The sequence below is a fragment of the Erithacus rubecula genome, assembly GCF_903797595.1.
Source record: "Erithacus rubecula genome assembly, chromosome: 31".
Classification (NCBI taxonomy): Eukaryota; Metazoa; Chordata; class Aves; order Passeriformes; family Muscicapidae; genus Erithacus; species Erithacus rubecula.
This window is the reverse complement of record NC_136682.1, coordinates 486,133-498,279: the sequence shown is the minus strand read 5'-3', so window position 1 is coordinate 498,279 and position 12,147 is coordinate 486,133. Positions and strand designations below refer to the sequence as shown.

The 12,147-nt window shown below is 49.9% G+C and overlaps 1 protein-coding gene across 1 annotated transcript in view; it reads left to right on the top strand.

Annotated features, from left to right (window-relative positions):
• LOC306813677 (sentrin-specific protease 1-like) overlaps window positions 1-4,753 on the top strand; it is a gene marked incomplete at its 5' end in the record, with an annotated part of 5,683 nt that extends 930 nt beyond the window's left edge. The window contains 7 exons of the mRNA XM_079329243.1: window positions 263-421; window positions 596-727; window positions 1,205-1,408; window positions 2,153-2,232; window positions 2,543-2,627; window positions 2,962-3,057; window positions 4,543-4,753. Of these exons, the coding sequence (XP_079185369.1) occupies window positions 263-421; window positions 596-727; window positions 1,205-1,408; window positions 2,153-2,232; window positions 2,543-2,627; window positions 2,962-3,057; window positions 4,543-4,605 (819 nt within the window). The 3' untranslated portion in view covers window positions 4,606-4,753. The remainder of the gene's footprint in view (window positions 1-262; window positions 422-595; window positions 728-1,204; window positions 1,409-2,152; window positions 2,233-2,542; window positions 2,628-2,961; window positions 3,058-4,542) is intronic.
• Window positions 4,754-12,147: the final 7,394 nt, after the last annotated feature.

Below are 12,147 nucleotides of genomic sequence, written 5' to 3'. Positions count from 1 at the left end.
CCCATCTCCCCCAACCGCTCTCATTCCCCTTTCCCTTCCCCATCTCCCCCAACCCCTCTCATTCCCCTTCCCCTTCCCCATCTCCCCCATCCCCTCTCATTCCCCTTCCCCTTCCCCATCTCCCCCAACCCCTCTCATTCCCCTTCTTCTTCCCCATTCCCCCCCATCCCCACCCCTCTCATTCCCCTTCCCCATCTCCCCCATCCCCTCCCATTCCCCCTCCCCCTCCCCGCCCCTCTCTGACGCCCGCCTGTCCCCGCAGCGCCTGCAGGAGCGGCCGCCGTGCGGGCGGGAGCCGCCGGCTCTGCAGCTGCGGGTGCCCCTGGAACGGGAGATCCCGGTGGCCGCGGTACCGCGGGGCCCGGAGCGCCCGGCCCCGGCCCCGCCCCCGCCCGAGGAGGAATTCCCGGAGATCACCGAGGTGGGGCTGGGCCTGCAGCAGCTGCAGTGCCTCTGCATTTTGGGGATTTTTTTTGGGAGCTCCACACCCCCTTTCCTGCTAAACCGCATGTTCAGTGGGTAAAGAATCAATTTGGGGTTCAACCCCCTGTTGGGGGAGGGGTGGAAAAGCAGAACTGTGCATCCCCTTTGGCAGGAAATGGAGAAGGAAATCAAGAGTCTGTTCAGAGGGGGGAACCAGGACGAGGTGCTGAGTGAGGCTTTTCGACTGACCATCACCAGGAAGGACATCCAGACCCTCAACAACCTCAACTGGCTCAATGATGAGGTGGGACCCCCCAAAACCCCCTTTGGGGGGGAAACACAGGGCTGGGAGGGGCTTTGGGGCTTGGCATTCCCAGCCTGGAGTGGTAAATCTGTGAGGAAAACTCTGTAAAATAAAAATAATTCATTAATTAACAAGTTACATTAGTTAAAACCACTAACTAAATAATTTAATTGCTGGGGGGATTAATGATAGTGATGTGAACAGGGGAAATAATGAGGAAATCTTAAATACAGACTTACACAAATAAAGGCAAATTCCTAAAAATCCTTGGATTTTTTCAGGAATATTTTAATACTATGGAGCCATTACAACCCTCCCTGGGGTTTTTTTGAAGGTTTTAATGCAAATCCTCCTTTTTTGGGGATTTATTCCCCAAATTTACACAGGGCCACAAATCTGAACCCCATAATAAAATAGTTAGAAACCTATTTCAAAAAAATTCAAAAACTCTGTCTGTTTTCCTTTTATTTTCCCCAGATCATCAATTTCTACATGAATTTACTGATGGAGAGGAGCAAGGAGAAGGATTTGCCTGCAGTCCATGCCTTCAACACCTTTTTCTTCACCAAATTAAAGACTGCAGGCTACCAGGCTGTGAAGAGATGGACAAAAAAAGTGGATATTTTCTCTGTGGATCTGCTCCTGGTGCCCATCCACCTGGGAGTGCACTGGTGCCTGGCTGTGAGTGCCTGAACTATCCTGAAAATCATCAACTTGGACTTCAGGGCTCAAATTTTGTTGCTTTTGGGTGATGCTGAGGGGCAGAAATCTCTGCTTGTGATTCAAATGAAAGCCTGAAGAGGGTACAAGGCTAAGAGCAGCTTTCTGTGGGGTTTTTAAATCCTTAAATTCAGCCTGGAGGTCATTTTAGGGAATTTATTCCCTTGGGAAGATCTGATTTCTCTGTTCCCACCAACTCCTGGTGCCACAGGATCTTGTTCAAGAGATTTAGGCCACAGATATTTCACTTTATTTCACTTTTCCTTCTCCTTTGTCCATCCCCTCCCTTGGCTCCTGGGATCCTGCAGGGATTTTCTGCTCCTTTAGCAAAAACCTCCTCAATTTATTAATTCCTTGCTTGAACTGTTAATTAATTCCATGGAAAAAAGGCAATTTCCACCACAAATGATGTGGGAATGGGGAGGGAAAGCACCAAAAACTGCCCAGATTGAGGCCTTGGGAGGTGGAGCAAAATAGTTGTAAACCTATGGGAGGAATAATAACAATATTAATAATTAATAAATGACAATTAATAACATTAGAGGCTGATTTAGACATTAAGAACACAACAGGAAATGAGGATTTTTTTTGGGGGGGGAAAATCCTCTGGTGTGAAATAACTTGAATTTTTTCCTTTTTGGCCTGCAGGGAGAATTCCTGGAAGGTTTTTTTTTTGCCCACTCTAAGGAATTTTTCTCTGTGCAGGTCGTGGATTTCAGGAAGAAAACCATCACATACTATGATTCCATGGGGGGGATCAACAGTGAAGCCTGCAGGATCCTGCTGTGAGTGAAATCCCTGCCCTTGCCCAGTTTGGGGTCATTTTTTTGTTGCCTTTTTCCCTTCCCTAAAAAATTCCTGCTCTTCCCTTGAATTCCCTCCCACAAATCCCAAAAAAAAGGGAATTTTCTCTCTTTTTTTCCCCCATGAGATTTGGCCTCTCCTGATGAAATTTTAGATTTTTTTTTTTTTTTTTTGGTGGTGGTGGAGGGGTTAATTTGTAAATCCCAACCCCAAGCCCCTTTGGTAATGGCCAAACAGAGAAAAACCCCAGAATTCCCATTTTTCCAACTTTTCCCACTCATTTTCCCACAGGCAGTACCTGAAACAGGAGAGTTTGGATAAGAAAAGGAAAGAATTTGACACCAATGGATGGACCCTGCTGAGCAAGAAAAGCCAGGTTTGGGCAGCCCAGAATTCCCAAAAAAATCAGGATTTCCTTGGATTCTCAGCCCTTTTTTGGGCCCCCTTTTCTCTCAGGGATTCCTGGGAAAAAAAAAAGGAAGGAGCAAATCCCAAATTTTAGGAGAGGAAATTTTTCACAGGGGATGGAGCGGGGAAGGATTTGGGTGGGATTTGGGCAAGGTGGGAGTGGCACCCTGAAATCCAGAAATGCTGGAACTGTGGGAGATGTGCAGGAAATGCTGGAACTGTGGGAGATGTGCATCCCAAAGGAATTGGGGGGCTCTGGAGCAGGTTTGGGGGTTCTGAGGAGTTTTGGCCCCTGTGTGCAGGAGATCCCCCAGCAGATGAACGGCAGCGACTGCGGCATGTTCGCCTGTCGCTACGCCGAGTGCATCTCCAAGGACAAGCCCATCAACTTCACACAGGTACCCCCTTCCCAAGCTGCCCACTTCCCAAACTGCCCACTTCCCAAACTGCCCAGTTCCACATTCCCCAGTTCCCAAACTGCCCAATTCCCCAGTTCCCAAACTGCCCACTTCCCAAACTGCCCACTTCCCAAACTGCCCACTTCCCAAACTGCCCACTTCCCAAACTGCCCAATTCCCAAACTCCCCAGTTCCACATTCCCCACTTCCCAAACTCCCCACTTCCCAAACTCCCCAGTTCCACATTCCCCAGTTCCCAAACTGCCCAATTCCCAAACTCCCCAGTTCCACATTCCCCAGTTCCCAAACTCCCCAGTTCCCCATTCCCCAGTTCCCAAACTCCCCACTTCTCAAACTCCCCACTTCCCAAACTGCCCAGTTCCACATTCCCCAGTTCCCAAACTGCCCAATTCCCAAACTGCCCAATTCCCAAACTGCCCAATTCCCAAACTCCCCAGTTCCCAAACTGCCCAGTTCCACATTCCCCAGTTCCCAAACTCCCCACTTCCCAAACTCCCCAGTTCCCAAACTGCCCAATTCCCAAACTGCCCAATTCCCAAACTCCCCAATTCCCAAACTCCCCAGTTCCCAAACTGCCCAATTCCCAAACTCCCCAGTTCCCAAACTGCCCATTTCCTAAACTGCCCAATTCCCAAACTGCCCAATTCCCAAACTCCCCAGTTCCCAAACTCCCCAATTCCCCATTCCCCACTTCCCAAACTCCCCAATTCCACAGTTCCCAAACTCCCCATTCCCCAGTTCCCCAGTTCCCAAACTCCCCAATTCCACATTCCCCAGTTCCCAAACTCCCCAGTTCCCAAACTCCCCAGTTCCCAAACTCCTCAGTTTCCCAGTTTTCCAGTTCCCAAATTCACCAGTTTCTAAACTACCAATTCCTCAGTTCCCAAACTCCCCAGTTCCCAAACTTCCCAATTCCTCAATTCCCCATTCCCCAGTTCCCCAGTTCCACATTCCCCAGTTCCCAAACTCCCTAATTCCACATTCCCCAGTTCCCAAACTCCCCAGTTCCACATTCCCCAGTTCCCCAGTTCCCAAACTCCCTAATTCCATATTCCCCAGTTCCCCAGTTCCCAAACTCCCCTATTCCCCAGTTCCCAAACTCCCCAATTCCCAATTCCCCAGTTCCCAAACTCCCCAATTCCCCAGTTCCCCAGTTCCCAAACTCCCCAATTCCCCATTCCCCAGTTCCCAAACTCCCCAATTCCCCATTCCCCAGTTCTCCAGCCTGCAAACCCCTGGGGCCAAGGACAAGCCCATCAGCAAAATCTGGGATAAATTTCACCATTTTTTACCTGAATCCCAAAAAATTCCCCTTTTCCCCCCATTCCCACAACCTCAAAACCCCAAATTTCCCCCATTTCCCCAAATTTCCGTGGGAAAAAAAAGTGCAAATTCACCCCTGGACGAGCAAACCCTGACCAAAATTCCCATTTTTTCCCCATTTCCCTTCCAAAAATCCCAAAGCAACACATGCCCTACTTCAGGAAGAGGATGGCCTGGGAAATCCTGCACAGGAAGCTCCTCTGATGCTGGAAAAAATCCCAAAATTCCAGAAATTTGGATCAGAAGAATCCCAGGACTCTCCTCGGGACGCAGCCAAGGAACTCCGGGTCCTGCTCTTCCCAAAAAAAAACCCCCCTCGAGTTTGGGGGGAATAGAAAAGTTTGGAAGCACAGTTGGGGTTTTGTGGAGGTTTTTTCCCTCTTTTTTTGTGGATTTTCCTGCTCCTCCATCTGCTTGGGATGGGGAAATTTGGGAATTTTGGGCTTTTTGGAGCCAGATTTTCGAGAAGAGGGAGGTGCCTCTGTGGATTTGGGTTGGGAAAAGCAAGGGAAGGGTTTTGGGTCTGGAGGGAATTTTTGGAGACCATTCCAATTTTTTCCACCTCATTCCCAAAGTTTGAGGATTTTATCCATGGGAAAACCTGGATAAATTTGGGAATACCTGCTTAAATCCCATTTTTTTTCCTTGATTTTTCTTCCCAAATTGCAGGTTTTTGGCTTTTTTTTTTTTTTTTTTTTTTTTTTGAGGAATAAGCTCCAGAATTCCTCTGGATTTATATCCTAACTTTGCTTTTCTGCGGGATAAACCCCAAAACCTGAGCAAAATCTGGGAATTTTGGAGAATTTTTGGGAATTCTCCCCTTATTTTCAAGCTGCTAAATCCCAGCAGCTCCTGTTGCTTTTTCCAGCTGCTTTTCCCACTTTTTCCAGGAAACAAACCCCAGGGACTGCAGAACATGGGAAAAACCCCAGAATCCTGGAATTCCCTCAGTTTTTCCCAAAAAAATCCCCAGGATTTATTTGGGGAGCTTTTCACACCCCTTTCCCCAGATTAATTTATTCCCAAATTTTTTTGGAGCTTCCCAAGCCTCTGGATTTGCTCTTCCTGGTGGAAAAGATTTTTAAGGAGAAGAAAAGTGGGAAAAAAATCCCAAATTTTTGTATTTTCCCTCTCCTGCAGGAGCTGGGAATTTTTTCTATTTTTCCCGACCTGGGAGCTGAAGTTTTGTACCGAATTCCTGAATTTTTGGATCCCTTTTTCCTGGTTTTTCCCAGCCCTTTGTGTCCCTTTGGATCCCAAATTCTCTTCCCTGTTTTATACCAGATTCGTTTCCTACTTTTTTTATCTTTTATTGGAAATAAAGATCTGGAAAAAAAAAAAAAAAAATTCTGGAATTGTGGAATTTGATTTTTTGTGCTCCTCGGGTGGGAATTCTGGGGAAAATCCCGGGAAAATGCCCCAAAATCCCAGGAAAATGCCCCAAAATCTTGGGAAACGCCCCAAAATCCCCGAAAATGCCCCAAAATCCCGGGAAACGCCCCAAAATCCTGGGAAATGCCCCAAAATCCCAGGAAACGCCCCAAAACCCCGGGAAACGCCCCAAAAACCCGGGAAACGCCCCAAAATCCCAGGAAACGCCCCAAAATCCCGGGAAACGCCCCAAAATCCCGGGAAACGCCCCAAAATCCTGGGAAACGCCCCAAAATCCTGTGAAAACGCCCCAAAATCCTGGGAAACGCCCCAAAATCCCCGAAAATGCCCCAAAATCCCGAGAAACGCCCCAAAATCCCGGGAAACGCCCTAAAATCATGGGAAACGCCCCAAAATCCCCAAAAATGCCCCAAAATTTCGGGAAACGCCCCAAAATGCCCGAAAATGCCCCAAAATCCCGGGAAACGCCCCAAAATCCCAGGAAACTCCCCAAAATCCCGGGAAACGCCCCAAAATCCCAGGAAACTCCCCAAAATCCCGGGAAACGCCCCAAAATCCCGGGAAACGCCTCCAAATCCCAGGAAATGCCCCAAAATCCTGGGAAATGCCCCAAAATCCTGGGAATTGCCCCAAAAATCCTGGGAAACGCCCCAAAATCCCGGGAAACGCCTCCAAATCCCAGGAAATGCCCCAAAATCCCGGGAAACCCCCCCAAATCCTGGGAATTGCCCCAAAATCCCGGGAAACGCCCCCAAAATCCTGGGAAATGCCCCAAAATCCTGGGAAACGCCCCAAAACCCCGGGAAACGCCCCAAACCACAAAAATGTCCCCTAAACAGCAATGCCTGCCCCAAAATCAGACACAAATCCCCCAAATCCAGGAAAATTACCCCAAAATCTGACAGAGATTCCCCAAAATTCACGGTTGGGACCCCAAATTTGGAGCTGCCCCTCCAAGCCCCAATTTTGGGTCGTTTGGGGTCATTTTTTACCCCAAATCTGGCCAGGTCAGATCTACCCATGCAAACCCAAATTTGGGGCAATTTTGGGGTCATTTTGGGTAATTTTGGATCATTTTTAATCCCAAACCCAGCCAGGTCTGAGCTGTCCCCTCCAAAACCCCAATTTGGGTCGTTTTGGGTTTATTTTGGGGGAATTTAGGTCACTTTGGGTCATTTTTAACCCTCCAAACCCCAATTTTGGGTCATTTTGGGGTAATTTGGAGTAATTTTTCCCTCTGGATCAGGGCTGCTCCCCCAAAACTCCAATTTTGGGGTGATTTGGGGTGATTTGGGGTCTTTTTTTTAACCCCAAGCAGTGGCAGGGTCCTCACACTCCAGGAGCCTCCTGATCCTAATTCCTCCTAACAATCCCCCCCTCCACCGACCCCATTAATCCCCCACAGCCCCAACCCTCATTAATTAATTAATTAACCCACAGGACCCGCTGGGCTTTTTTTCCAGTTTTTAGAAAACAAAAATCCCCAAAAAACAAAAAAATCCCTGAACCCGATCTCCCTTCAAACCTTGGGACCCTCAGCCCAGCCCCCATCAAAAAATCCCTTTTAGGGTCGGGGTTTTTTTGGGATTTTGGGTGTTTTTGGTGGTTTAAAGTTGGTTTTTTTTGGTTTTTTTTTCCTGGATTTATTTATTTTTTGGGATTTTTTCCTGTTCTGGGACACAGGGGCAGCTTTGTCCCCGTGGCTTTTGGGGCCCTGGCTCGGTGCCACCCCAAACAGGTTTTTTTTTGGGATGGGGGGATGGGAGAATTCGCCATCAAAGGATCCTAAATCCCTAAATTAAATCCCAGGTTTTTTGCCTCTTCCTCGATTCAGACAGGGAAAAAAAAAAATTAAACTTTAAGGGTTTGGAGCTGGATGAGAATCCTGAATTTCAGGTATTCAAGGGCAAAAATCCCGAATTTAGGGTGGGGGGATCCTAAAAAATTAAAGGTGAAACGACTCCCCCTACACGGAGCAACCCCGAGGGGAAAAATCCGGGAATTCCAGGGGGAAAATCGGATTTGGGAATGGGAAAAATCCTTAAAATGACACCAAAAAAATCCCAAATAATCCCCCCAAACCCCTTCATTCCATTCCCAAAGTTTCACTCCAAAAATCCCTGGATTTTGCCCCAAATCCCAAAGTTTTCCCCCAAATTCGAAGAATTTCACCCCAAATTCTCAGGATTTTGCCCCAGATTCCCAGCCTTTCACTCCAAAATACCCCAAAAATACAAACCACACAAAAAAATACTCCCAAAAATATTTTTAAAATATAAAAAAAAATAGGCAAAAATATTTTAAAAAGCACAAAAAAATTTTAAAAGTTTCAAACCCCAAAATATAAAAATACACAAAAAACCCCCCACATAAATATCAAAATATACACAAAAATATAAGAAAAAAACACCAGAAAATATTTGAAAAATGCACAAAAAATATTTTTTTTTTTAAATCAAAAAAAAAATTAAAACCCCTCGGGAAACATAAAAACAATACTCAAAAATATCCTACGAACATACAGAAAATAACAAAAATTATCATTTTTGACCCAAAAAATAATAATAAAAAAAGCAATAAAAACATTTTAAATAAAAATATATATTACAAAAAATTATAAAGAAATATCAAAAATAAAAAATAAACGAAAATAAACCAAAATAAATCAAAATAACCCCCCAAAAATCCCCGGCGGGCCCCCCCCCCCCTCCCGCTCCCTGAAAGGATCCCTTTGTACCTTTCCCAAAAAATCGCCTTTTCATCCCCAAAAAAGGGGGAGGAGGGAAAGGAGGAGGAGGAGGAAGAGGCCGCGCGCGGGGGGGAGGCTTTGACCTCATCCCACAAAAATTCCCGGTTTTTTTCCCCCCATTTCGGGCCCCTTCCCACCTTTCCAGGGGGAAAAAGGGACAAAGGGACTCTGTGCGACAGAACCCCCCCAAAAAAAGGGGAGAGAAATTTGGGAATTCGGGGAATTTGGGGATTCCACCCGCCGGGAAAAGGAGGGGAAGGGAAGAAATGCAAAAAAAAAAAAAAGGATTAAAAGAAGGGTTTGTGTCCCGCCAATTCCATTTTTGGGGGGTAAATTCTCCCTAAAATCGGATTTTTTGTGGGGCTTGAGGTCCTTAAAATCGCTTTTATCACATGGATTCAAGAATTGTAGATTTGGGGGGGAGTTTGCCTTCGTAAAATTGGGGATTTTGAGGGTTTTGTCTCCCCAAAAGTGGAGATTTTCCGGGGTTTTGCATCCCCTAAAAAAATTAAATTCGAGGCTCCAAAAAGATATCATTTTTATATTATTAAATATTAATGTTTAATTAGAAATTTTAGGGTGTAATTTAAAATATGGAGTGAAACGGCTGCGAAATTAGGAGGAAAAAATTAAAATTGGGGATTTTGGGGAAACAATGATGCTTTTTGTGCTCCCCAATCCCAAAATGATCCCGGGAAATATTTGGGGCAGGATCTGAGGTTATTACAAGGAAAAAAAATTGAATTTGGGGAGTTTTTGTGTTAAAGAAGCGTTTTTTGAAGGGTATAATAAATTCCTGGCTCCCCCCCAGTGAGGAATTCCCTCTCTTGGGATTTCATGGGATTGGAGGATTCGGGAAAGTGGGAAAATTTGGGAGGGAAGAGACAAAATGAGGGGGAAATGGGGGGAAAATTTGGGTAAAAGAGGGGCTGAAATGGGACAGAAATTGGGGAGTAAAATGGAGCAAAAATGGTATGAAAATGGGGCAAAATTAGGAGGAATATGGGGGAAAATGGAGAAAAATTGGGTAAAAATGGGGCATAAGTCAGAGAAAAGTGGGGCAGATATGGGCCAGAAATTTGGGTAAAAGTGGTGGGAAACGGGTTTAAAATTGGGCAAGTTTATTATAAAAATGGGGGGAAATGGGGCTGAAATGGAGGAAAAATGACACAAAATTTGGGGAGAGGTGGAGGAAAAATGGAGCCAAAGTGAGGCAAAAATTGGGCAAAATTGGAGTAAGAACGGGTAAAAACTGAATTCCCGCTCCGCTCCCAGCGCAGTGTTGATCCCAAATTGGGCGATTTGGGGAATTTGGGAAAATTTAGTCCCAACTCCACGGGGCAGGGCCGGGTGGCGCCCCCGGCGTGGGGACAACGAGAATCGCGTGGGGACAACGGGGCGGTGCCACCCCCGGGCGGGTCCAGCCCAAACCCCGCCCCGGCCCGGCCCCCATCCCGCTGTCCCCTCCTGTCCCCTCCTGTCCCCTCTCTGTCCCTTCAGTGGAACATGACAGCACCCGCTGTCCCCTCCTGTCTCCTTTCTGTCTCCTCTCCGTCTCCTCCTGTCCCCTCGCTGTCCCTCTCTGTCCCCTCTGTCTCTTCTCTGTCCCCTCCTGTCCCCTCCGTGTCCCCTCTCTGTCTCTTCTCTGTCCCCTCTCTGTCCCCTCTCTGTCCCCTCTCTGTCCCCTCCCTGTCCCCTCTCTGTCCCCTCTCTGTCCCCTCTCTGTCCCCTCTCTGTCCCCTCTGTCCCCTCTCTGTCCCCTCTCTGTCCCCTCTCTGTCCCCTCCCTGTCCCCTCCCTGTCCCCTCTCTGTCCCCTCTCTGTCCCCTCCCTGTCCCCTCTCTGTCCCCTCTCTGTCCCCTCTCTGTCCCCTCTCTGTCCCCTGCTGTCCCCTCTCTGTCCCCTGCTGTCCCCTCCCTGTCCCCTCTCTGTCCCCTCTCTGTCCCCTCTCTGTCCCCTCCCTGTCCCCTCTCTGTCCCCTCCCTGTCCCCTCCCTGTCCCCTCCTGTCCCCTCCTGTCCCCTCTCTGTCCCCTCTCTGTCCCCTGCTGTCCCCTCCCTGTCCCCTGCTGTCCCCTCCCTGTCCCCTCCCTGTCCCCTCTCTGTCCCCTCTCTGTCCCCTCCTGTCGCTCGGCTCTGGAGAGTGTAACAGGGACAGTGGCCAAGGGGACAAAGCCGAGGGAGCGCGGCTGCACCTCTGTCACCGCCACTTTCACCAGCGCCACCAGCGCCACCAGCGCCACCAGCGCCACCCGTGCCTGTCACCGGTGCCACCTGCATGTCCCCACTCCCGGGAGAACGGGAGAGATGTCCCCACTCCACAGCGGGGGCCGCACGCACCTGCTGTTCCCACCCCGCCTTTGAGGCAGTTTTGGGGGGATTTGGGGGATTTGAGCCGTCTCTGGCCCTGTCCCGGCTCTGTCACCCTGGGGACAGCGGCGGAGCCCCCCAGAAATTGGGGAGGGGTCGGGCGGCGCCTCCTCGCCCGTTTGATTTGTTCCCAAATTTTCCGTTCCATCGGAAAGCGGCGGCGGGAGCCAAGGCCTGGCCCCGATCCCGGCCAGATCCGGCCACGCCGAGCGCTCCTCCACCTGCTGGGGGTGGCAGCCCCGAAATCCCCCAAATCGGCCTCACCCCCCTCCCCCAAACTCCTCCCAAACCCCTCAAAATCCCGCCCATAATATCCCCCCCAAATGTCCTCAAAAATTCCCTCGAATCCCCCCAAAATTCCCCTCAAAGCCCCCATAAGTTCCCCTCAAAAGTCCCTCGAATCCTCTCGAGAACCCCCTCAAATCCCCCACCCAAATCCAGCCCTAACTCCCGAAAATTTGGGGGATTTTTATGGGGAATTTGGGGGAATTTGGAGGGGGGGGGGTTGGAGGGAGGGGATGGTCCCGGGCCCCGATCCAGGCTGGGCAATTCGGGGGAGGGCTGCGCTGGGTTTGGGGTCGGGGGCGTTTCCCCGTGTCCCCCACCTTGATCCCACAATCGCTGCCGGGAATTCCGCCGGGAATGGGGACAACGAAAGGGGGGAGGGGTCGGGCTGGGCCCGAGGGGGGCCCCAGAGGGGGGCGGGGATTTGGGGACACCGCTAGGGGGGCGGGGGAGGACGGAGTTGGGGGGGGGGGTCCCATCCTGGGGCGGGGTCGGGGTATCCCGATTTTCCCAGGACCCAGGAATGGGGTAAAAATGGGATGGGAAAGGGGATGGGATGGTAATGAGTGGGAATGGGATGGGAATAGGTGGGAATGGGATGGGATGGGGTGGGTTGGGTTGCTCCGCCTCACCCCCGGCCACCCCTAAACCCCACACCCCCCAAACCCCACACCCCCCAAACCCCACACCCCCCAAACCCCACATCCCCCAAACCCCACACCCCCCAAACCCCGCATCCCTCAAACCCCACACCCCCCAAACCCCACATCTCCCACACCCCATAAACCCCTCATTCCCCAAAATCCGCATCCCCCAAATCCCGCATCCCCAAACCCCACATCCCCCCTGACTCGGGTCCCTCCGCCCGCTCCGGCCCCGGTGGTGGCCGGGGGAGGGCCCGGGGAGGGCTCGGGAGGGCCGGCCCGGCTCGGGGCCCGGGGGAGGGTCCGGGG